The following is a 27047-nucleotide window of genomic DNA, read 5'->3' as shown; positions in this document are numbered from 1 at the left end:
CCAAATGCTGTCATCATGACCATGAGATACAGCGGGAAGGTAGATATATCCAGCAGAAATTATGGCATAAGAGCATAATATGACAATTGGGTTGCCAGATGCTGGATTTTTAGCCAGAATGTTCGGCTTTCAAATTATTTTTACAGGTCCGGTTTGTGGTCCCAACTAGACAATATAAAGTTTGGTCTGAGTAATTGATTGAAATAATTTACTGTTAGTTTGTAATGAATGTGCACCCCAGCCACCCCCAGTCTGCGATCCATTCCAATAATCGATAATTCCCCCCTGCCATAGGTTCTCTTAGCCCCCACCAAAAAGCTTGCGCATGTTGTCCAGATTGAACTAATTCTGAATCTGGCAACCCTAGGCAATAACGAGGTGTGGCAACCCAGAGAATGGTAATGTAGCTAGCGCAGGTACATAGGAGCAGGTCTGCTGCCGTTACCAAAGCAACTTCCCAGACAGACAAATTCAAATGAACCCGCTTCTTATTTATAAAGAAAGGTGTGTTTTCACCAGATCCATTGCTTTTTCCACGGCTGAACACTCCGCTGGCTATCGTTTCATTCTTTCATTTTCTCCTGTCTATCTGAGCAAATGCACAGCTCAGCAGCAACAGACAGACAGACACGCAGATGGACAGCGCTCTCTGTCAGAACATGTTTCCTTCAGAGACTGAAACTTCCTGTTTTTTCTCTTCCTTAATGCTCCCTCCATCATCTTGTTTTCCTCTCTCTCCTTCGCTCTCTCTCTCTCTCTCTCCCTCCTCTCCTATCCTGAATCTCAAGTATGTGTGAATCTGCCCCAGCTTGTAACATTTAGCCTCTTTAGTACACCCAAAGAGTCCTCACTCTCTGATTGGCTAGACCAGGGACCCCAGGGGCATTCCCTGAACGCTGATTGGCCAGGAGAGCAAATGTGCATGTTTGAGCAACCGCGGGCTTCTGGAACTCACACACTGGAAATTCAAGATAGAGAGAGAGAGAGAGCGAGAGAGAGAAAGAGAGACAGAGAAAGAGAGAGAGATAGAAAGAGAAAGAAAGACAGGAGTTGACCCGGGTTATTAAAGAAACAGAGAGAAGAGAGAAAAGCAAGACTCAAAGACAGAGAGAAGCTGAGCGAGAGTGAGACTTACAGGGAGTTGGGGCATAGGCCTCCCCCCCACTCCTCACACACACAGGTAGGTGCCACATACCTCTTTCACCACTCAACACAAGTGGGATGTGTGTGTGTGTGTGTGTGTGTGCGTGTGTTTGCATATGCATACGTATGTGTGCATACGGGTGCATGGGGCCAGGGGTGTGTGTGTGTGTGTGAATGAGAGAGGGGGAGAGAGAGAGAAAGAGAGATAGAGAGAGAGACAGCAGCAGAGAATATGTGTGCACTCTACTGTTAACACAAAACCAGCTGGAAAACGAGAGCGTTCGTAATTATTATAGACGTCTATAAAGCTGTCTGCGCTGTTGGTATGTAGAGAGCAGGACCCTACCTGTCAGTCTGCATACTCTCTCAGCATTCAGCAAACCAGCTGGGTGTTAAACAAAAGTATGTGTGTGTAAAACAAAGGTTACTGACAATTTTCTAAGCATTTGTCTTTCACAAACAAATCCTTCATTAAAAAATTACTCTCAAGCATGTAAACACAAGCGTGCTCTGAAACAAGGTGACACACTCTCACACATGAATACACACGAGCGTGCAGACACACGTACACATACATGCATTTGAACACACAGATACATGCTTGTGCATGCACACAGACATGCACATACAAATGCACGCATGAGCGCTCACAACTACATGCACAGATGTGCACACACGTTTCTGCACATGCATACACAGTCACACACGCAAACACATAATACGCACATGCTCACTCGCACACACACACACACACACACACAGGAAGTTTAGTGTTTAAACCAGTTTATAAGGATGATCTTTGTCTTTTTGCTCCTTTCCAGAACCTGGCCCAGGTCTGGCCTGGGTTTGACCTAGGTTTGACCCGTGCCAGGGCGGACTCAGGACCCCTCAGTGATGAACAACCGTTCCATAGCCTGGTGGCTGCGGCAGATCGGCCTCCCTCAGTACACCAAGACCCTGGAGGGACAGTACTATGGACTGGAGGTCTGTCTGTCTGTCTGCCTGTCCTTCTGTATGTCTGCCTGTCTTCCTGTCCTTTTGTCAGCCTGTCTGACTGCCTGTTTGCCTGTCCTTTTGCATGTCTACCTGCCTGCCTGTCTGTCTGCCTGTCTGTCTGACTGTCTGCCTGTCCTTCTGTCTTTGTATTTCTGGCAGTCAGCTCAGTTCAATGGTTCTTTACTGGTCAGACAAGCAAAACAGCACTGCCAGCACATGCATTACACATGAGAAGTATGGAAAATTCATCAGTCTCCCACTCTGTCAGTGTCTCTGTGTTTGCCTGTCTGTCTCTCCATCTTTCTCCCGTCTGTCTGTCTGCCTGTCTGTCCCCCCTTCAGGAGAACGTTTTATAGGCTGCAGACCAGGCATATGTTCAGTACAGTGGAGAGTGCAGGTTAACGGGTCAATGCTATAACACCTCTAATGCACTCTGTGTGTGCGTGTCCACCTCCACAGGGCCTGCTGTATGTGACAGAGGGGGATCTGAAGGAGGCAGGAGTGGAGGATCCTGAACACAGAGAAACCATCATGACCCAACTGAAACGACATCAGCAGATGCTGAACCCCACCACAGGTAGACACACATGCACACACACTTGAACCCTGGACCCTTAAAATTAGCAGTCTGATTCTCTACCGACTGAGGTATCCAGGCCCGGCAAGGGTTCTCGATTGAGAGGAGTTAGATCGATAAGAGTACATGTAATAGAGCATTCAAAGTCTGTGATATCAGGCACCGAACAGTTACTTCTACATAGAAATATGGAGACCTGATGTCAGTCACCCAGACAACATCTGCTGTCAGACCTCGTGGCGCAACGGTAGCGCGTCTGACTCCAGCTCAGATGGTTGCGTGTTCAAATCATGTTGAGGTCAGTGGTTGTGTTTTTTGACAGCAAAGAATTTCAGAGCTGCAGTTGCGCTGGTGAAACGAATTTCTGCGAAATCAGGCAATGCAGCACCTTGCCGTGGCGGTGTGGGCGTGTCACTACGTGGCCTATTCGTGTGACGTCGTGTTGTGAACTTTAACCGCCCCCCCTCCATTTCCTGTCCGCTAACTCAAAAAAAAAAAAATGGACAAAAACGCAAACCGAAGGAAGCTTCTTGCTATCGTTATTTTGCAGCGTAGACTGCCAGTCAGACGCAGACGTCGAAGCTGTGTACACAAAATAAACCAAGCGAGGACACAACTGGGAGAGTATCATCCTTTGGTCCATGAACTCCATAGTGCTAGGTACAATAAACTAACATGCAAAAACTGCTAAATAGCTAATCTTTTATACAGCTTAATTCCAACTTTCGGAATTGATATTTAGCTAGTAGCCTAATTGTTGTTTCGGTACGCGTCCCATTACCCGGTACTGTCAAATCACGATGACAATGATAAAATCATATCTTAGGAAATGAATCGCATCAGTAATTCATCTGACAGTGCCTCGGTAAACAGCGGACTGCCACGTGGTAATTTAAACAACTTACGTGATTGGCCACTGTAGCATGACGTCGGGTTGCGTTCCGGCAAAAGTTGATTCTGGTTCAACTTTCTTGCCGCAGGCCGCTGCGTTTTTTTTCGGCACCCCATGCGGTCAACCACTGCCGCAGCCTAAACACACTACCCCCATTCAAATGAATGGGAAGACTGCCGTTTTTGCCGCACAACCCTGTGGCAATCTGATCTGGTGTGAATCCAGCCAAAGAGTATCTTGAAAACTTGTGCATCAAAAAGGCTGCTTATGCTGATTAAGGGTAACTAGGAGGCTTTTTGAAAGACAAATTACTCAAGATGCAAAATACTGTAGCAGGAAAAGGAAAGTTATGGAAGATGTCAAGTAGAGGAATATAGAAGGAGCATTGCTTTATAAGAATAATGATATTGCTGATACCTTAAATAGTTACTTTGTCGGGAGTTTTACTAAAGAGGAGGTTACGAATAGACAGGAAGCAATTCAGTACTCAGACTGCCTTAAGTGTTCTGACTATAACAAGGCTTTTGATATTATACACTTAGATTACCAAAAAGCATTTGATAAGGCACCACATGAGATACTTATTAGCAAAATGAAGACTGTATTACAGAATGTATTTCAGAGTGAGTTTAGAACAGGCTACAGGATAAGACAAAAGAAGGGCAACCAAACTGATTCCTGGTATGAAAGACAAAAGCTATGAGTAAACATGTTTAATCTCTTCAAGCTTGGTAAAAGGAGACTTCAGGGCAATTTGACTGATTCTTTGAAATTCATGAAGGGATTACAAAGTGAAATACAAGAGATTCTCCAGGTTGAGTTCGGTTAGTGGAACAAGGGGACATATATGGAAATTAGTAAAAGAAAAATTCTGCACAGACATTATGAAGCAATGTTTCAGGCAGAGAGTCGTCAAAGTGTAGAATAACCTGTCAGGTCATGCAGTACAGGCAGAAACTCTGAGGATTTTCAAGATCAGGCTTGATACAGTGTTTGATACAATCTAGTCCGTTGGTAATCAGAGCACTTGGTACAATTTAGTTCGGAAAGAGGCAAGCATTGCTGGGCTGAATGGCCTGTTATCGTCATTATTGCATCGACAGGAAGAGGGTTGGGGAGCCATGGTCACATCTGTGACTTTTCACACATGAAACTAAAGCTTCGATATGTAAAGGACAGCAGCTTCACAATATTCAAACCATGAAAAGGCACACGCCCGAACAGGGACTTGAACCCTGGACCCTCAGATTAAAAGTCTGATGCTCTACCGACTGAGCTATCCGGGCTCTAAGGAACAGCTCGATATAGTGCATCAGAAGAAGGATCCATATAAGGAAACATATGAAACATTCATAGTCTGTGGTATTTGGCACTGTGCAGTTACTAATAGTAATATGCTGTTTGACAAATATGTGAAACGTTGAGGAGTGATTTCCATAGATAGATAAGAAATCCGTAATCCGGGGCTTCCTGGAGATCTAGCGCTGTTTTCACTCCAACCCTAACAAAGCACATTTCATTCAACAGCGAAAAAATCCCATTGAGCTGCTAATTCATTGAATGAGGTGTGCTTTGTTTGGGTTGGAGTGAAAACCTGTAGATTTCTGGGAACAGGGGTCAGCAGCCCTGCAATTATTCCGTGACTTTTCTCACGTGAAACTAGAGCTTCAAAATTTAAAACACAGCCAGTTCACAACATTTAGTGTCGGTCAAACAATGCAAATCATCACACTCGGACAGGGACTTGAAAGGGACTGGACACACAGATTAAAAGTCCGATGGTCGACCAACTGATGCACCGGAACGTGGCAATGATTCAGAGGATCAGGATTCAGATCCATATTTGGACAGATTTTTTAAAAAGCATTAGTATCAGTGATATTTTCCACAGCACAGTTGCTAACCTGGCATGAGTAAGCCATTTCTCATAGCCAGCTTGGCTTTGTGGTGCAACGGCAGTACGTCTGACTCCAGATCAGAAGGTTGCGTGTTCAAATCACGTTGAGGTCAGTGTAGTCTCTTTTTATGTAGGCGCTTGCAGCAACCTCAGAAAGCACGCTATGCATGAATACAACAGGTTTACACACACAGGCTTTAAATCACACATATTCCACCATCTCTTGCCATTTCACAAGTATGTGATACTTTTCACACGTGAAACAAATGTATCAAGACTTGAAACAGGACAACATTCAACACGTGCCAACCAGTGTAAACAACTGCACCCGAACAGGGACTTGTACCCTGGACCCTCAGATTAGAAGTCTGATGCTCTACCGACAGAGCTATCCAAGCACAAAACAAGGCACTTATTGATATGCACAGGAGACAGACACATATTGGCTCAAACCCCTGACACAGCAGATTTGGGTGAGGCTGTGAGACATAAAAGCAAAGGACAGTCGGGCATGGGACAGGAAGAACTGGGTACGCCTGCACGCACACTGCTGACCTCCAAATGCAGTTTTAAAAACATGAACATTTCAGTCAACACATCCCTTCTCCTGAGCAGTAGCCTCCTCCTTTCAGGCTGTGTCAGTACATTGTGCCAGACTGAAAATATATTCAACACAGAATGTGAGCCAGACTTTCCACAGAGCATCAGTACAATTGACCCAGCAGCCTTTGTGATACTTACCTCTGCTCTTGTGTTGTGACCACTACAGACAGAATGGGAACCCTGCACAAGGTCACCTGGAGGTAGTTTTTGTGCCTCACCACTGACCCCTGACCTGCTGTAACCCTCCTGATTTCATTTAGATTACCCAGAGGAATAGCGCACTGACCTTGTGCAGGATGACCTGGAAGCAGCATGTGACACACCACTGACCCCCGACCTCTGACCTTCCCACTCTTTTTGTGACCTCCAGGGAACAGTACAGTGACCTCACGCAGGGTGACCCGGAAGTACTCGCTGGGCTCCTCCCTGGACATGATGAAGCCGAGCCGGAGGCTGTCAGGGCAGACGGCGGATCTGTTCCGGCAGAGCATACTGCCCCGGTTGAAGCGCAGGGACCGGGTCACCCTCTCCTCTTCCTGCTCCCAGCTCAGCCCCCTGCAGGAGGTGCTGGTGCCCCCCTCCCCTGGCCCGGAACTCCTCCACCCTTCCCAGCCAGCTGCCTCCACCAACAAAGAACAACACAGGTACTGCAGTGAACCTCAATGCCACAGTGCCTCCCTGCCCCACAGGTCACTGTCTTACCAACCCCACAGGTCACTGTACTTATCTGCCCAAAAGGTCACTGTCTTACCGACCCCACAGGTCACTGTACTTACCTGTCCCACAGGTCACTGTCTTACCAACCCCACAGGTCACTGTACTTACCTGCCCCACAGGTCACTGTCATACCGACCCCACAGGTCACTGTACTTACCTGTCCCACAGGTCACTGTCTTACCAACCCCACAGGTCACTGTACTTACCTGCCCACAGGTCACTGTCTTACCGACCCCACAGGTCACTGTACTTACCTGTCCCACAGGTCACTGTCTTACCGACCCCACAGGTCACTGTACTTACCTGTCCCACAGGTCACTGCTCTAACCTGTCCCACAGGTCAGTGTACTTACCTGTCCCACAGGTCACTGCTCTTACCTCTCCCAAAGATCACTGTACTTACCTTCCCCACAGGTCACTGTACTTACCTGTCCCACAGGTCACTGCTCTTACCTTCCCCACAGGTCACTGTACTTACCTGCCCCACAGGTCACTGCACTTACCTCTCCTACAGGTCACGACACTTACCTGTCTTACATATCACTGCACTTCCCCACTCAACAGGCCACAGTGCTTCTGTCCAAACTGCCAGACATTGCACCTCTCCTTACTTAATCAGGCCCCCACTTATGGCCTAAATAGGTAATACATCTAACAAATAGGTAACATGCTGTACACACACACACACACACACACACACTCACACACACACTAAACACACACACACACACACACGTACGCACATGCACACACACACACTCACACACACACCAAACACACACACACACACACACGTACGCACATGCACACACACACAAACACACTTCTCTGTTGTAGGTGCCTGAGTGTTGTTCAGCCTTACAGCAGTCTGCAGAGCTGCAGGGATAATACTATATGCCGATGACGTAATGAATAATCTCAATCCCATGATGCTCCACGAATAAATACCAGGAAACAGGAACTGGTGTAGACATTCCCACGAGACCTGAAGCACTCAGTGCTTCTCCAAATATTGCAGGTACAAGTCCGTCAATTACATCTGTCTGAACATGCATGTAGAGCAAAGCCCTTAAGACCCACACGGCTTTGGCTGATGATTAACGTCAGCCGCGCGGACCAGATGTTGGAACAGCAGAAACATCCCGCCCAAAAGAGCTGTACGGAAGGAGAATTTGTTTACACCACATCGATTCAGCTCACGTGACACACGGACCAAACACCACAAACACAAGCTTGCCGGCATAAATTATTCATTGACAAGGGCTTGTGTGCGAGAAGTTAAATGTAACAAATATAATAAATGTAACTCACAGCAAATAACAGATTAACCTTTCAGATAATATTAGACTGAGGGATGATAAAGGAGAGTGGATGTTAATGATTTATTTATTTGTGTATATCTCATTTTAACATTTTTTGGACATTTTTCCAAACAATTAATGAGGTGAACTCCAAACAATGCGAAGGTCAGCAGAGTATTACACTTCACAGTTGAAGCTGGCACACACAACAAAATATTACCATATGACAGGATAAAAAACAATTGTGGCGTAAGTACACTATATGGCCAAAAGAATGTGGACACCTTACATCCAGCATCTCGTACAAAATTATGGGTATTAATATGGAGTTGGTACAGGTTCACTCTTTGCTGCTATACAACCTCCACTCTTCTGGGAAAGCTTTACACTAGATGTTGGAGCATCGCTGCAGGGATTTGCTTCCATTCAGCCGTTAGAGTTTTAGTGAGGTCGTGCAGTGATTGGGCGATTAGGCCTGGCTCGCAGTTCTTTCCAATTGATCCCAAAGGTGTTGGATGTGGTTGAGGTCAGAGCTCTGTGCAGGCCAGTCAAGTTCTTCCACACCAATCTCAACAATACCATATCTATATGGAACTTGCTGAGAGCCCAGGGACATTTTCATGCTGAAAGGGCTTTCCCCAAACTGTTGCGGCAAAGTTGGAAGCACAGAATCATCTAAAATGTCATTGCATTAAGATTTGCCTTTACTAGAACTAAGGGGCCTAGCCCAAACCGTGAAAAACAGCCCCAGACAAAGTGGTGTCCATACACTTGTGGTCATATAGCGTATCAGGTAAAGTGTAGATTTTAAGAGCAGGTCCTTCATTTACAGTTCAGTAATAATTTAATGCATCATGCTGTTAGTTACCTTTATGCGAAATACCTGGAAACCACCAGTGATGCAGCATGGGAGGTCTGTCCAGTGCAGCCTTGCTGGTCGATGTTGGCCACTGTGAGCACATGCAGGTTGAGCTGCAGTTTGAACAACCAGGCTTAGGATACATGACCTGCACTTTGTCTACTGGCCTGCATTTATTGCCCATAGCAACTACTCTCTCTCTCTCTCTCTCTCCCTCTCTCACACACACACACACACACACTTACAGCATTCCTTTACTGTAGCCCATTTGGCTGGGTGTGGCAACTTGGAATGTGCCACGATCTGTCATGAGGCTAATTACAAATGATGTAAAGTCCATTGACCACAATATTAGCAAACAACGGGAGGTAGCAGATCGCTTTAACCTAAGGTTTTTTTTTGTGGTAGACTTTTTCTATATGAAATGCTACATATTGCACAAAGTCAGTCTATCAGCACCATTTGCACTAACTGTGATTATAACTTGTGTTGTTTTTATGTTGTTCATTAGCCTACTGCTTTGTAGAAGTAACAATAATAACGGTATAAGTAACATGAGTAGTAGTAGTAATCCTTTAATTATTTTTTTTAATTACTGGTGAAACTGGTATAAAGAGAATAGTGAGCCAGACATGCAGTGATGAAGAGTAAAAATCATGATAGATATTCTTTTTTCTTTAAACATTATCGGAAATAAAGGTAAACATTACCACCTGTGCTAGTACCCGGGACAAACAGCACGGATACTTTTTGAGCTTGAGAAAAAACACGAACTTAATTACGTCCACTTTAAGATTCTACATTTAACCAATATAATGAATTAAGTGGATTATAAGAACGCTAAAACACGAGTTTGAACTAAAGCTCTCTCGTCTGTCCGGAATTTTTTTTTCCTGGCGAGTCAAGTTCGGGCCGTGAATGTCCAGGTGGATACTGCAATCAAGACGCAGTTAGGAATCTTTAACTGTCCACTGGTCCTGTCGATATTGTATAATTACAGAGCGCGTTAGAAATGCCTGTCTATATATTGGATTTAGTCGCTGAGTCTTCATTAACCTACTTGGAAAAACATAGCTCCTGTCGAAATAAATCGAATGCCCCTCCGCGGTCCATTGCAAATGGTACAGCCTTGGAAAGGTACACTTTGTATTGTGCAATGCTCGAGATAATAGTAAAAAAAACTGCTAGTTCTTTCAGATAGCGACTGTAGTAGGGGAGGGGTGCGAAATGACGAATCAAGCTGACAAAAGGCAGCCAATCGTGACTTTTGGTTAGCGTTGGCAGTTTTCACTTTCATGTCGCCTAACGGTGTTTTACAAACTTTTTTCACCGGGAGGAATTCGTCAGACTGTAGACTGTGTGTACGCAGTGAATGGGGCGCGAGCGCGGAATCCGTGGAATGCCTAGATAGTGCTAACTTTTGCTCCGAGGCGCTGAAAATGGATTCCGAAAACTTGTAAGGACACGTTAAAAACTGCAACGTGTTTTAGGAGGTGAGAGGCTGACGGCGGATGGATTTAAACTCCCATTTCGTTTTGAATTTCTACACTGGACATCGCTATACGAAACAACAAATCCGAATATGTTACGGCATTAAGACAGGGGAGGGCTCGGGGCGTGCAGGTAAGCTACGGTGCGATGGTTGACTCCGCCGTTCCGTTGCCGATTCCAGGTTATATTCTGCGCCAGTAAGGTGTCCCTCTCACGACCAGGCTCCTGGACCTTCGTTTACGCGGAAAACGCCTATAGAACTACGAAGCATATCTTTTTAATTGTCATTGACAATATCGTGGTAAACCTTGCACCACGATCGAAGTTTTATTTTTAAGATACCCAAAATGTTTTAAAGTCGTCTACTGAATTGTCTACTGAAGCTGTAAGGATACTGTGAAATTTTATATACTACCACATATTGAAAATATGTTGACATATTAGGAATATTTGAATATATTTCATGGACAGGTATTTTTAATAGTACATTTTAAAAATCAGATATCGGCAGTAATGCGCTTATTTACTTGTATGATGTTACGTGTCGAAATAATATACCCTATACCACTATAATTAGTGTACTTTGCAGTACATTCCATTTTCGCAAGGTAGGAAACGCAGGTAGCGATCCATTACCTGAACGTAATTCCCTCCGTTCAAAACATCTCACAGGACTGATGAGTAATATTATGTAACATGACCGTACATACTTTTGCAACAGTTATTTTGCAAGAAACCATCGATTTGACTCCGGAGTACAGTTGCTTAATTTTATTTTATTTTTTTCATAATTGAGTCTTGAAATGCGTGTCATAAGTAGAAAGTCGCTGTCCCGGCACGTTTTAAAGGGATGTATCCCGTAATTGAATTGGAAGTCCTGTGCAAATGCAAATTTGTATTGTGTATCCGAATGGACTAAAATGTGAGGAAGTAAACACGAAATTCAATTGGGATGCCCGTGCCTTTGGTGGACGAACCAATTGGCGTAGGATTTCGGGGAGATGGGGAGACCCAGAGTTCTTTCATATCAATTAATTGCTAAACTAGCTATTTGTGAGACGTTTGACTAGGTAGGCGAGACTAGATGTTCCAAGCAGTGTCTCCCACAAAGCTGAAATGAAACCTAAGCCAGTTTCTGTGGACGGACATTCAAAGTTATGCTGCATACAGATGGTTAAAGAAACATTTAAGTACACTATTTATATCTGGTTAACGGATCGTGCCGTTGCTGACCATTTGAGTTTTTTTCTCCAAAAAACCTTTGGAATGCATGTCTGCACTCTCCGAGGATTTATGTCAGCAGTAACGCCCATGGCAGTGGAAGTAACCTCCGAGGTCTCTCCCGCGGTTACGCAGTATGTTTGCGGTGACGCACAGAACAATGGCTTCCTCTCTGTTGGATCAGGAAGGATGTGGCTATTAAAAGGCAGCGTTTTGGCCATTAACACGGGATTTTGGCAGCGTCTTCATCCTGCCCGTGTCCCTGACAACTCCAGCCGAGGACAAGACTATTGCGGAGGTCACTGCTGAAATGCCCTCCCTTCAGAGCTCGTGAATGTTAAATGATCCAGTGGATTTCATTAAATATCCAGGGGGGAGTAGAAAGTTAACAGAAATAATTTTGATTATGCTGTTTGAAAGCCTATGCCATGAGGTCTTTTGTAAGCGAAACAGAGGGGCAGGTGGCAGCGCGTGGTGGCAGCGGTTGATTCTTAGTCACGTGTGAACCGTTGTGGCCTGTTACCTGTACCGATTCGTGCGGAAAACAGTCCGCATTAGTAGACGACAGCGATGTCCCACACAGAACCGCGTTAAAAACAACACATAACATTAAATAAACTTGCTTACTTTCCACAAAGCCCAGTGCCACGTTAAAAACAACAATCATTTTTAAATTTCTTGTCACTTCGTTTCGGGGCTATGCAAAAATTTGAAGGACGTTTTCATGGTGGGGATTTTTTTTTTTTTAAACTCGATTGGTATACTCAATGTGGGCGTGTGCAGTGACGCGACCGACGGTACAGTTGTGAATTATGACCGTTGTAGTTGCACAATTGGTCATAGCGTCATGCAGACAGAGAGTTTCAATTAGCAGGCTTAACCCCAGTGTCATTGCCTTGGCTAACAGTGTCTTACATGCAGGCATCATGCTTTCTGAAATCCCTTATCCAAAAATGCATTATCTATTGAAGGGTTGAGTTATAGCTCAAAACCCCTCAGTAACTATCTAGTTTGCTGCTCCTGTATTCTCAATTTATTTCTCAACCACAAATTAGCAATGCTACAAGCTATTCTAATGCCTGTGCAACCCGTTTTGAGAGATCATAGGGTAGCCTACAAGGGCCTGTCTGACTGCACAATCTGGGACTATACTTTATTTTGAGAGCTAGTCACTTGTTATAGTTCCAACTCATTGAGCCATCATTTAGTTTTACTATATTACCAGCAGACCTGGGTCCAATATGTATTTGTTTTGGATTCAAATACTTTTCTACACTTTACTGATCTTGTCTGGTGTATTGGAACCAATGAAATACTCTCAAAAAGTGCAAACCCTGCCTTCGGGTCATATTGGCAGGCTCAATTATACCAGACAAGATCAATAGAGTACAGAAAAGTATTTGAATCCAAAACAAATACATATTTGACCCAGGTCTGATTACCAGGCTGATGCAGTCTAGCAAGTTGCTTACCAAAAAACACAAGTATACGTTTGCAGTTTTGGAATTCTTTAAAAACAGCATCCTGATCTATTTCCATTTAGGTTAAAGCTGTTGGTGGTGCCTAATATGCAATTATTGTGCTTTGATTCCAGCAAACGGAAGAGTGTTGGCGTGTATTTAAGTCAGCTTAAGGTAAGGGCGACCTCTCCTTGCATGGTCATGCATGTACAGGAAATGATGATGTCATTGGCTGTTGGCAAAGAAGTTGCATATGCATGATGCAGCCTGTAGTTGCCCGTAGTTTGTGTATGCACTAACAAACAGGAGATGACATCACATCTTTGTAGAGACATGTATTCAGTTCCCTGGAACAAAGAGGGCTTAAGGCTTCCCTGTATCAGCACTCACTGTCAGACTGCTATTCAGTTGACATTTGAGCTAGAGCAGGATGTATTTGAGTTTTACTGTCTGTCTGTCTGTTTGTGTGTGTGTGTGTTTGTGAGGGGTGGGATGTTCTGACTCAAGTCTGTAGTGTAGGCAGACGTGTATGCGGTGTACTGACTGCAGTGTGTACTATAGGCAGGTGTGTGTATGGGGTGTACTGCCTGCAGTGTGTAGTATAGATAGGGGTGTGTATGCATGGTGTACTGACTGCAGTGTGTGGTGTAGGCAGGTGTATGCATGGTGTACTGACTGCAGTGTGTGGTGTAGGCAGGTGTATGCATGGTGTACTGACTGCAGTGTGTGGTGTAGGCAGGTGTATGCATGGTGTACTGACTGCAGTGTGTGGTGTAGGCAGGTGTATGTATGGTGTACTGACTGCAGTGTGTGGTGTAGGCAGGTGTATGCATGGTGTACTGACTGCAGTGTGTGGTGTAGGCAGGTGTATGCATGGTGTACTGACTGCAGTGTGTGGTGTAGGCAGGTGTATGTATGGTGTACTGACTGCAGTGTGTGGTGTAGGCAGGTGTATGCATGGTGTACTGACTGCAGTGTGTGGTGTAGGCAGGTGTATGCATGGTGTACTGACTGCAGTGTGTGGTGTAGGCAGGTGTATGTCATGGTGGTACTGACTGCAGTGGTGTGGTGTAGGCAGGTGTATGCATGGTGTACTGACTGCAGTGTGTGGTGTAGGCAGGTGTATGTATGGTGTACTGACTGCAGTGTGTGTGTGGCAGGTTATGTTAGCTGCAGGTGTGGTGTAGCTATGAGGTGTACTGACTGCAGTGTGTGGTGTAGGCAGGTGTATGCATGGTGTACTGACTGCAGTGTGTGGTGTAGGCAGGTGTAGGCATGGTGTACTGACTGCAGTGTGTGGTGTAGGCAGGTGTATGCATGGTGTACTGACTGCAGTGTGTCTGTGTGGGGCAGGTGTATGCATGGTGTACTGACTGCAGTGTGTGGTGTAGGCAGGTGTATGCATGGTGTACTGACTGCATGTGTGGTGTAGGCAGGTGTATGCATGGTGTACTGACTGCAGTGGTGGTGTGTAGGCAGGTGTATGTATGTGTACTGACTGCAGTGTGTGGTGTAGGCAGGTGTATGCATGGTGTACTGACTGCAGTGTGTGGTGTAGGCAGGTGTATGCATGGTGTACTGACTGCAGTGTGTGGTGTAGGCAGGTGTATGCATGGTGTACTGACTGCAGTGTGTGGTGTAGGCAGGTGTATGTATGGTGTACTGACTGCAGTGTGTGGTGTAGGCAGGTGTATGCATGGTGTACTGACTGCAGTGTGTGGTGTAGGCAGGTGTATGTATGGTGTACTGACTGCAGTGTGTGGTGTAGGCAGGTGTATGCATGGTGTACTGACTGCAGTGTGTGGTGTAGGCAGGTGTATGCATGGTGTACTGACTGCAGTGTGTGGTGTAGGCAGTGTATGATGGTGTACTGACTGCAGTGTGTGTGTAGGCAGGTGTATGCATGGTGTACTGACTGCAGTGTGTGGTGTAGGCAGGTGTATGCATGGTGTACTGACTGCAGTGTGTGGTGTAGGCAGGTGTATGCATGGTGTACTGACTGCAGTGTGTGGTGTAGGCAGGTGTATGCATGGTGTACTGACTGCAGTGTGTGGTGTAGGCAGGTGTATGATGGTGTACTGACTGCAGTGTGGTGGTAGGCAGGTGTATGCATGGTGTACTGACTGCAGTGTGTGGTGTAGGCAGGTGTATGATGGTGTACTGACTGCAGTGTGTGGTGTAGGCAGGTGTATGCATGGTGTACTGACTGCAGTGTGTGGTGTAGGAGGTGTATGCATGGTGTACTGACTGCAGTGTGGGTAGGCAGGTGTATGCATGGTGTACTGACTGCAGTGTGTAGGTAGCAGGCTACTGATGGTGTGGAGGTGCTGGTGTACTGACTGCAGTGTGTGGTGTAGGCAGGTGTATGCGGTGTACTGACTGCAGTGTTGTGTAGCAGGTGTAGCGTGTACTGACTGCAGTCTGTGAAGCTCAGGTGTATGCGTACCTGACGCGTGGTGGACCCCTGATAAGCTGTAGAGTGTGATACTGCACCTGATCGTACCGCCACTTCGGGTAGACCTCCATGTACACCTGTAACCCTCACTTGTATAACCCTCACCTGTACACCTGTAACCCTCACATATAACGTAACCCTCACCTGTAACCCACCTGTAACGCCTCACAACACTGTAACCTCACTGTATAACCCATCACCTGGTACACCTGTACCCTCAAGATTGTAACCCTCACCTGTACACCTATAAACACCTGTAACCCTCACCTGTATAACCCTCACCTGTACACCTGTAACCCTCACATATACACCTGTAACCCTCACCTGTATAACCCTCACCTGTACACCTGTAACCCTCACCTGTATAACCCTCACCTGTACACCTGTAACCCTCATCTGTATAACCCTCACCTGTACACCTGTGACCCTCACATATACACCTGTAACCCTCACCCATACAACCTATAACCCCACCTGTACACCTGTAACCCTCACATATACACCTGTAATCCTCACCTGTACTACCCCCTTACCTGCGATCCTCACCTGTACAATCTAGAAACACACCTGTAACCCTCACATATACTCCTGTAACCCTCACCTGTACAACCTATAACCACACCTGTAACCCTCACCAGTATATCTGTAACCCTCACCTGTACACCTGTGACCCTCACATATACACCTGTAACCCTCACCCATACAGCCTATAACCCCACCTGTACACCTGTAACCCTCACCCATACAGCCTATAACCCCACCTGTACACCTGTAACCCTCACCCATACAGCCTATAACCCCACCTGTACACCTGTAACCCTCACATATACACCTGTAATCCTCACCTGTACTACCCCCTTACCTGCAATCCTCACCTGTACAATCTATAAACGCACCTGTAACCCTCACATATACACCTGTAACCCTCACCTGTACAACCTGTGACCGTCACATAGACACCTGTACAACCTGTGGCCATCACATAGACACCTGTACAACCCTTACCTGTAACCATCACTTGAACAAATGTAACCCTCACATTGTCTCTAACCTCACATGTACATCACCTCAACACACCTACCATCTCTAAACCTCAGCTGTGTCTCACGTTCCTGTAACTTTATTACACACCTACTTTCATACACCTGTAACTCTATTACATGCTTTTATTGCTCACACACCTTTAGCTCTCATATACCTGTAATTGTTGCATACCTGTACTGTAACTTTCACACACCTGTAGCACAATTACAGACCTGTAACTCTCACAAAACTGTAACTCTATTACATACCTGTAAATGATATGCCCCTGAGTCTCTCTGAGTTTTTCACAGACCTGTAACAAATTCTCTCTCCCTGTCCCCTCTCCTCTCTCCTCTCCCTACTCGTTCTCTCTCTCCTCTTTCTCCCCTCTCCTCTCCTCCCTCCTCTCTCTCTCCTCTTTCTCCTCCCCTCTCCTCCTCTCTCTTCCGTCTCCCTCCTCACCCCCTCTCGCCCACTTTCTCTCTCTCACTCTCTCTCTGCTCTCCCTCCCCCCGTCCCCCTCTTTCTGCCTCTCTCTCTCTCTCTCTCTCTCCCCACAGGGGGCGGAGCAGTTGTTGGAGAGAGACGGGGACTTCCTGATCAGAGACTCTCTCTCCAGCCCTGGGGACTACGTGCTGAGCTGCCAGTGGAGGAACGAGCCCATGCACTTCAAGATCATCCGTGTGGTACTGAGGCCCAAGAAGGTACTTCTGAGTACTGGACCACCCCTGATCGCCCCTGTCCCTGCCCCCACCCTACAAACCCCACCCACTCCCAGACCGCCCCTGTCCCTGCCCCCACCCACTCCCAGACCACCCCTGTCCCTGCCTCCACCCTACAAACCCCACCCACTCCCAGATCGCCCCTGTCCCTGCCCCCACCCTACAAACCCCACCCACTCCCAGATCGCCCCTGTCCCTGCCCCCACCCTACAAATCCCACCCACTCCCAGACCGCCTCTGTCCCTGCCCCCACCCACTCCCAGACCACCCCTGTCCCCTCCTCCACCCTTCAAACCCCACCCACTCCCAGATCGCCCCTGTCCCTGCCCCCACCCTACAACCCCACCCACTACCAGATCGCCCTGTCCCTGCCCCACCCTACAAACCCCACCCACTCCCAGACCGCCCCTGTCCCTGCCCCCACCCACTCCCGGACCACCCCTGTCCCTGCCTCCACCCTACAAACCCCACCTACTCCCAGACCACCCCTGTCCCCTCCTCCACCCTGCAAACCCCACCGACTGCCACACTGCCCATTGCCCCCCACCCCACAAACACCGCCCACTCCCAGACTGTTTCTGCCCCTATCTCACATAACCTTCACTCTCACAGCCCCATTCGACAGTGCCTGCCCACTCCTATATAATCTGCTTTCTAAGACTCCGCCCCATTCTACCATCAGCCTACTCTGAACCTCGCCTCCATTCTATAGGACCTTCCCACATCCAGGTTCCACCCCCATTCTATACCTGACCACTGCTGGACCCCACCCTCAACCTATACAACCCACCACTGTTAAACCCTGCCCCCATTCTAAAGTACCTGCCCATTCCTAGACCACCCCCCGCCTCCCCTATAAATGGACTGCATGGTAAATGGTAAATGGACTGCATTTATATAACGCTTTTATCCAAAGCGCTTTACAATTGATGCCTCGCATTCACCAGAGCAATTAGGGGTTGGTGTCTTGCTCAGGGACACTTCGGCATGCCCAGGGCGGGATCGAACCGGCAACCCTCCGACTGCCAGACAACCGCTCTTACCTCCTGAGCTATGTCGCCCCTATAAAGCCTCCTCTCACCTAGAATCCACCCCCACCGTGGACAAGCAGTCAGCATTTTGTCAATGTGTCCCAGCATGCCGCTGGTGTTTTGCTGTGTGCATTCCCCAAACCAGCAGTTACTCTCTGCCTGATTCACTCTCCCCCCGGACTCACCCAATCGCAGCTTAGGGCCCACCCAATTGGGCCCACAGCCAGGCCGGTTGCGTCTGTTTTTGACATGGCGATCTGACCTCTGGTTGCCCAGGGATACTCGCGGGAGCTGTTCCAGTTTGAACAGGACCAGTTCGACAACATCCCGGCGCTCGTCCGCTTCCACGTGGGGGGGCGTCGGCCCATCTCCGAGGCGTCGGGGGCCATCGTCTTCCACCCCGTGAACCGCACCGTGCCCCTGCGTGTGATCAGGGAGCGGCAGGCAGCCCGCGCCCACAGCAGCAGCGACCTCCGCTGGCCGGGGGCGGAACAGCAGCCATGCTCCGAGCGCAGCAAGAGACTGAGCTTCCACTCTGGCCAGATGGACTCCTCACAGGTCAACAGCAACCTGCTCAGGTTAGACACGGGGTTATACTACACACACACACACACACACTCACGCACGCATACAGGGTTATACTACACACACACACACACACACTCACGCACGCATACAGGGTTATACTACACACACACACACACACTCACGCACACACACGCATACAGGGTTATACCACATACACACCACACCACACACACACACGCCACACTCACGCACGCATACAGGGTTATACTACACACACGCACACACACACACACACACACACACCCACGCACGCATACAGGGTTATACTACACACACACACACACACACACACCCACGCACGCATACAGGGTTATACCACACACACACGCACACACACACACCCACGCACGCATACAGGGTTATACCACACACACACGCACACACACACACACACACGCACACTCACGCACGCATACAGGGTTATACTACACACACGCACACACACACACACACACACACACCCACGCACGCATACAGGGTTATACCACACACACACGCACACACACACACCCACGCACGCATACAGGGTTATACCACACACACACGCACACACACACACACACGCACACTCACGCACGCATACAGGGTTATACTACACACACACACACACACACACACCCATGCACGCATACAGGGTTATACCACACACACACGCACACACACACACACACACACACACTCATGCACGCATACAGGGTTATACTACACACACACACACACTCACGCACGCATACAGGGTTATACTACACACACACACACACACACTCATGCACGCATACAGGGTTATACTACACCACACACACACACACTCACGCACGCATACAGGGTTATACTACACACACACACACACACACTCATGCACGCATACAGGGTTATACTACACACACACACACACACACGCACGCATACAGGGTTATACTACACACACACACACACACTCACGCACGCATACAGGGTTATACTACACACACACACACACACACACACACACACACACACTCACGCACGCATACAGGGTTATACTACACACACACACACACACACACACTCACGCATACAGGGTTATACTACACACACGCACACACACACGCATACAGGATTATACTACGCACACACACACACTCTCACACACACACACACACGCATACAGGGTTATACTACACGCACACAAACACACATGCACGCATGCACACACACACACACTCTCACACACACACACACTCACGCACACACGCACACAGGGTTATACTACATACACACTCACGCACACACACATGCACATGCACACACACACACACACATGCATACAGAGTTATACTACACACACACCACAGTATGCTGCTTGCTGCTGTCCTGCATTAACAGGCTGTGTGTCTGTGTGTACCAGGAACAAGGAGAAGAGCGGGAGTCACCCTGGTAACCTGGAAAACCTGGGCCGGAGACCCTCCCTGCAGACTGCACAGTCTGATAGCAACCTGCGCTCAGGTAAACTCACCAGTGCAGGTACAGCCTGTCTGCATATAGGTAAATGAACTATCTGCACATCTTACATCCCTGTCTGACCCCCCCCCCCTTCATAGGCACCCCACCATCCAACCAGACAGAGGACCCCAGCCCCGCCCCCATGTCCCCGTTTTTTCGGACAGGAAGCGAGCCCATGCTGAGCCCCCGCACCCCCCGCCACACCCACCCCTCCAACCCAGCAGGGGGCGACACCCTTCGCGGCTCCGACGGGCAGCTGCACTCCCGCGCCCCGCCCAAGCCCCTGCGGGTGTCGGCCGTGTTCCCGGCCCGCCCCCCCGGGGAGGACCCCGCCTCCTTCTACGACGAGCTGGTGCCGCGCGTGCCCCCGGCCCGCCTGCGCGGGCACGTGGACCGCCTGCGCGCCGAGGAGAAGTGGCAGAGCCGCGCCCGCCTCACCGAGAGCAGCTTCAGCTTCCTGGAGATGGGCGGGGCTCCCCAGCTGCTGGGGGTGGGGGAGGAGGTGGAGCCCCAGGACCAGGGGGCGGAGCCACACTTTGTCAGGCCGCAGGTGGAGACGTCCTCCAGCTTCGACCTGGACCAGTTCAGCTCCCTCCTGTTGCCCGACAACAACCGGCCCCTGGAGCCCGCGGTGCTGCTGGCCCTGAAGGAGCTCTTCACCCGCAGCGACCCCAAGACCATCGCCCTGCACATGCTCAGTGTCGACTGCCAGGTACAGTTACCATGGAGACCGTTTGTGTGCCCCACAATGCACTGCAGTTACAACCCAGGGCAATGACCATCCACTCTCAGAAGCCAGTCCCAGGGTCCTCCACAGTTACAAACCAGTCCCACAATTCGCTGCTCTGCTCTGCTCTCACAAACCAGTACAACAGTCATCCACTCTTATAAGACATTCCCCCAATGCGTCGCTGCCACAGATTTGTCCCGCAGTCACGAAGATTTCGGACAAAAAAGACTGTTCATAAATATGCATAATGCAGGAGCTGACCATCTGGTTTGGCTACAGAATCTGTGCCACAGTCCTGCGTACTCATTATCCCATCACAAACATTAACCTGCTGGTTGCCTGGCAGGTGGCCCGGATCACTGGTGTGACGGAGGAGCAGAAGAGGCTCATGGGAGTGAGCTCCGGGTTGGAGCTGATCACCCTACCACACGGCCAACAGCTGAGACAGGACCTGCTGGAGAGGTAGTGACATCATCACCCTGCGCCACAACATTCCTCACCCACCTATACTGGAAATCACTTCTATCTTTTATCCCAGAAAAAATTCCAAGCACTATAATTAGTATAAGAGGAAAGTTGCATTGGATGAGAAAGGATGGTAAAATCATCGCTGATACTGCCTCTGATCTTTTCAAACAGTTAAAGTATTGTTATTGTTAGTCTCTCTTTAAGCTGAAGGATTAAAACGCCACCGCTGTTAACAGCATCTGATTTGATGATTAACAGGCCGTCGCCGTTACGACTTTTGATCTGATGATTAATCACTGCTTCCTGTTGAACAATCAAGCTGATAGGCTGAACTGGCTTAGCTTCCTGTAGGCGTGTTAAACGATTGTACTGAGTTTCCTGTGTAAGTGTTAAGCAGTGTTGAGTTTCCTGTGGTGTTTGGGCGTGTATGGAAGTGTTAAGCTATCTGCTGATGCCCGCTGTCTCTGGCAGGCACCACCTGATCGCCCTGGGTGTGGCGGTGGACATCCTGGGCTGCACGGGCACGGTGGGGCAGCGGGCGAACGTCCTGCACAGGTTCATCCAGCTGGCCAAGGAGCTGCGCCACACTGCCCACGACCTCTACGCCTTCTCTGCTGTGATGAAGGCTCTGGAGCTCCCACAGGTACCCCAGCAAGGGATACCTTACACCCCTAAACGCCCCCTCACCTCACACACCACCTCACCTTACACCCCTAAACGCCCCCTCACCTCACACACCACCTCACCTTACACCCCTAAACGCCCCCTCACCTCACACACCACCTCACTTTACACCCCTAAACGCCCCCTCACCTCACACCCCACCTCACTTTACACCCCTAAACGCCCCTCACCTCACACACCACCTCACCTTACACCCCTAAACGCCCCCTCACCTCACACACCACCTCACCTCACACCCCTAAACGCCCCCTCACCTCACACGCCCCCTCACCTCACACACCACCTCACCTTAAACCCCTAAACGCCCCTCACCTCACACACCACCTCACCTTACACCCCTAAACGCCCCCCACCTCACACACCACCTCACCTCACACCCCTAAACGCCCCTCACCTCACACCCCTAAACGCCCCTCACCTCACACACCACCTCACCTTAAACCCCTAAACGCCCTCACCTCACACACCACCTCACCTCACACCCCTAAACGCCCCCTCACCTCACACACCACCTCACCTTAAACCCTAAACGCCCCTCACCTCACCACACCACCTCACCTTACACCCCTAAACGCCCCTCACCTACACACCACCTCACCTTACACCCCTAAACGCCCCTCACCTCACACACCACCTCACCTTACACCCCTAAACGCCCCCTCACCTCACACCCCTAAACGCCACTCACCTCACACCACCTCACCTTAAACCCCTAAACGCCCCTCACCTCACACCACCTCACCTTAAACCCCTAAACGCCCTCACCTCACACACCACCTCACCTTAACACCCCTAACGCCCCCTCACCTCACACACCACCTCACTTACACCCTAAACGCCCCCTCACCTCACACACCACCTCACCTCACACCCCTAAACGCCCCTCACCTCACACACCACCTCACCTCACACACCACCTCACTTACACCCCTAACGCCCCTCACCTCACACACCACCTCACCTTACACCCCTAAACGCCCTCACCTCACACACCACCTCACTTACACCCCTAAACGCCCCTCACCTCACACACCACTCACCTACACCCTAACGCCCTCACCTCACACCCCCTCCTTACACCCCTAAACGCCCCTCACCTCAACACCTCACCTACAACGCCCTCACTCACACACCACCTCACCTTAAACCCCTAACGCCCCTCACACCTACCTCCCTAAACCCTCACCTAACACCACCTCACCTCACACACCACTCACCTACACCCTAAACGCCCCTCACCTCCAGCCCTCACCAACCACCTCACCTTACACCCCTCGCCCCTTAAACTCAACACCCTCTCACTACACCTCCTCACCTACATCCCCACCCTACACCCACCTTACACTCCCCCCTCACCTTACAGCTCCCCACCCTACATCCACTGACCTTACACACACCCCTCAACTTACACCCTCTCACCTTATACCCCGCCTCCCCACTCACTTTACACCCCCTTACCTTACACTCCCCCTCACCTTACACCCTCACCGGTGCACACACCAACACAGACACACACATTACCTCACTTCTCCACGGCATCTCACCTGCTCACACACTCCACCACAAACAGCCAAGTGTGTTCCAGATGACAGAGCCTCAGGCGTGTTCCAAGTGAAGGAGACTCAGGTGTGTCCCTGGTGACAGAGACTCAGGTGTGTTCCAGGTGACCGAGATTTGGTATGTTCCAGGTGACAGAGACTCCGGTATGTTCCAGGTGACAGAGACTCAGGTGTGTTCCAGGTGACAGAGACTCAGGTGTGTTCCAGGTGATAGAGACTCAGGTCTGTTCCAGGTGACAGAGACTCAGGTGTGTTCCAGGTGAAAGAGACTCAGGTGTGTCCCTGGTGACAGAGACTCGGGTATGTTCCAGGTGACAGAGACTCCGGTATGTTCCAGGTGAAAGAGACTCGGGTATGTTCCCGGTGACATTGACTCAGGTGTGTTCCAGGTGAAAGAGCCTCAGGTGTGTTCCAGGTGAAAGAGCCTCAGGTGTGCTCCAGGTGACTGAGACTCAGGTGTGTTCCAGGTGGCCAGGCTGGAGATGACGTGGCAAGCTCTGAGGAGAAACCACACAGACAGCGCTGTGGCCTTTGAGAAGGTGCTCAAGCCCTTCCTGCAAGCTCTCAACGAGGGAAACAGTAAGGCAAAGCCGTTACACTCTGAAAAGTTTCTAAAGCGTTTCTCAGTGTTTTACCAAATGTAAAAAAGCCCTATTTTGCACTATGTAACACCTTGTTTTGCACTGTGTAATGTTTTAGCTGAGGCGGTCCAAGGCCCTCTCTCCATGCCCCACGTGCTGCCCCTCTTGCGGGTGATGGAGGGCGAGGATTTGGGGGAGCACACAGAGCGGGGGTGCCAGTTGTTGCTTAACACCCTGCAGTCCGCCCGCCAAGCCGCCCTCAACGCACCCCAGTACCAGGCCCACGCCCACACCTTGCTCACAGGTGCCTTGAGTGTTCAGTGCACTGCAGAAGCACTTACAAATGAAATAAAATGCCCTGAAATGCATTCAAATGCACCAGGCTCCCGAACACTTTACAAATATAGTCAAGTGCATTCAAATGCACCTGACACCAAACACTTTACAAATACACTCAAATGCATTCAAATGCACCTGACACCAAACACTTTACAAATACACTCAAATGTATTCAAATGCACCTGACACCCAACACTTTACAAATACCCTCAAATACATTCAAATGCACCTGACACCCAACACTTTACAAATACCCTCAAATACATTCAAATGCACCTGAAACCCCAACATCAATGAGGTCTTAATTCATCACGAGTACTCACACAGTAGCCTGCACATGTTAGGCAAGGACAGCCAACATAAGCAAGGGAACCTGACATGGATTAAGCCGATTGGCTGAATCACCTGGCCTCTCCCACCCCTTTTCCCTCTCCAGCAGGCTGGGAACCAATCCCCGAGCTGCTGGAGGCGTTCCGCACCGAGTTCGCCCTGCGACTGTTCTGGGGTCAGTCGGGAGCAGCGGCCGAGAAGCAGGAACGCTGGGAGAAGTTCGACAAGGTGCTGAGGGTGCTGTCGGAGAAACTGGAACCCGGAGACGCCCCCCGGACTCTGACCCCAGACCCCTGATGCCTGATCCCTGACTCCCGGCCCACAGATACTGGAGCTCTGTACAAGCTTGGGGGGGGGGGGGGGGGTTGGACCCTACCCTGAGCTTTCCACACCACCTCCATGCCCTCTCCATGGCCAAAACCCAGGAAACCTGCCGTTTCACCTGGGAACCATGGAAACTGGTCTGTCCTCCTCCTCCTCCTTCCTGTAATCACCGTCAACAGTAGAAAAGAGGATTCAGGGAGACGAGACAAACGGACCGTTGGTGCTCACACATGGGAGAGACGTTGCATGTGATACTGTGTCCATGTTGTAATTAAGCTGTTTTAATTTTTCTCCCATACAGCCACGCCTTTGAATCTGACACTCAGGGCCACACCCCCTAGCACATGGCCATACCCTCAAACAGAGGGCAACTCTGAGGCCACGCCCCCAATGATGTGCCACACCCTTAAACATGGGGCCACGTCCTCAGGGACATTATAATTACAATGTCTGTATTTTCACTGGAGAAAAAAACAGCTGTGCCACAGCCAGGATTCAGACTTACCACCTGCTGCATACAAGAGACTCACAAGTTGTCGAGTCTCCTGGTACTTTTTTGCCACCAAGAAATGATCCAGGATCAGCTCATGCAATCTTTTTTTTTTCCCTCTCTAACCCAAATTTGGAATGTCCAGCTCACAAACCATGTACAAATGTGCTCACATACGCCCCCTGCTGCCGGCTCGGGAGTGCAAACACAACTCACGGTTCTCCTCCGAAACACGCGCCTGCCAGCCAGCCGCTTCTTTTCACACCGCAACCATGAAAGAGCACATGCCCGGACGGCCACCAGCCAACGATGCGCCTGCCCTGCTGGGCTGCTGGCCACAGTCGGCACTGGCACGGCCTGGATTCGTTCCGAAACAGCAGTGCTCACTCCAGACGCCACAGGCGGCGCTTTTACTGAGCACGTGCGATCTTAAGCCCTGATCACTGAAGCTACCAAGAAAGAGAACAAACTCCTTCCAGGTCTGGGGCGATGTCACTCATTATTCCTGTCTTCTGATTCGCTGAGCTGGTGACACGTCAGACAAAGGAGCCAGTCTCAGAAGAGTCGGGACAATAACTCTCCCAAGGGTCCACCAATCACAGCGGCCTGTTCGCCAATTTCCATGATTCCCTCCTGCTTCCAGTTCTGAAAATAAGATGGCACTGGGCCTTGGGTGTGATTGCTACAGTATAAATGTACAGCCCAATCGTGAAATGAACACCCCAGACTAATTCTATCAACTCTGTTTGATCACAGATCAGAAGTATCTTCCTTTTTTTTTAAAATACTTCCCTTTTAAGGCAAACTCGCGCCTGTTGGGTAAAAAGAAGCAGTCAACGGACATCTCTTTTTACAGAGCAAACGCTTGTCAGCACTCTCCCGAATGGTCAACAGGAAAGCCAGCTGCATGGTTCTGGTCAACTTTCTGTTTCGGTGCAATAGCTCCACCCATTAAGCCTGCTCAGATTATCTCTGATTGGTCAGATGCATTTGTTTTTTTTGGACTCATAGACACTACTGCAGGTCCTTAAGACCAAACATAACATGCAACCCCAGTGTACTGTGAGCATGTGACCCTCAGAAT

At 49.2% G+C, this 27047-nt stretch overlaps 1 protein-coding gene and 4 non-coding genes across 5 annotated transcripts; 3 read left to right on the top strand and 2 right to left on the bottom strand.

Annotated features, from left to right (window-relative positions):
- Nucleotides 1-989: 989 nt before the first annotated feature.
- On the top strand, nucleotides 990-26740 carry sh2d3a (SH2 domain containing 3A). The gene is made up of 15 exons (XM_064323378.1): nucleotides 990-1180; nucleotides 1965-2127; nucleotides 2599-2716; nucleotides 6479-6752; nucleotides 13292-13331; nucleotides 13643-13756; nucleotides 17196-17339; nucleotides 18665-18966; nucleotides 20364-20461; nucleotides 20557-21170; nucleotides 21535-21650; nucleotides 22128-22299; nucleotides 24367-24478; nucleotides 24599-24784; nucleotides 25259-26740. Exons 2-15 carry the CDS (start codon nucleotides 2038-2040, stop codon nucleotides 25444-25446), a joined length of 2568 nt encoding a protein of 855 aa, XP_064179448.1. The 5' UTR covers nucleotides 990-1180; nucleotides 1965-2037; the 3' UTR covers nucleotides 25447-26740.
- Nucleotides 2947-3018, top strand: trnaw-cca (transfer RNA tryptophan (anticodon CCA)). The gene has a single exon. It is a non-coding gene; the product is annotated as a tRNA-Trp (tRNA).
- Nucleotides 4822-4894, bottom strand: trnak-uuu (transfer RNA lysine (anticodon UUU)). Its single transcript has one exon. It is a non-coding gene; the product is annotated as a tRNA-Lys (tRNA).
- Nucleotides 5547-5618, top strand: trnaw-cca (transfer RNA tryptophan (anticodon CCA)). The gene has a single exon. It is a non-coding gene; the product is annotated as a tRNA-Trp (tRNA).
- trnar-ucu (transfer RNA arginine (anticodon UCU)) lies at nucleotides 5831-5903 on the bottom strand. Its single transcript has one exon. It is a non-coding gene; the product is annotated as a tRNA-Arg (tRNA).
- Nucleotides 26741-27047: the final 307 nt, after the last annotated feature.

The sequence above is a fragment of the Anguilla rostrata genome, chromosome 2 (assembly GCF_018555375.3).
Source record: "Anguilla rostrata isolate EN2019 chromosome 2, ASM1855537v3, whole genome shotgun sequence".
NCBI classification, from domain to species: Eukaryota; Metazoa; Chordata; class Actinopteri; order Anguilliformes; family Anguillidae; genus Anguilla; species Anguilla rostrata.
The sequence above is the reverse complement of the archived record's forward strand: the minus strand, read 5'-3'. Positions and strand labels throughout refer to the sequence as shown.

Coding starts and splice junctions, on each gene's coding strand:
- sh2d3a (XM_064323378.1), top strand. CDS start 2,038: ATGAACAACCGTTCCATAGCCTGGTGGCTGCGGCAGATCGGCCTCCCT. Junction 21,171..21,534: donor TGCTCAGTGTCGACTGCCAG/GTACAGTTACCA, acceptor GTTGCCTGGCAG/GTGGCCCGGATCACTGGTGT. Junction 21,651..22,127: donor AGACAGGACCTGCTGGAGAG/GTAGTGACATCA, acceptor TGTCTCTGGCAG/GCACCACCTGATCGCCCTGG.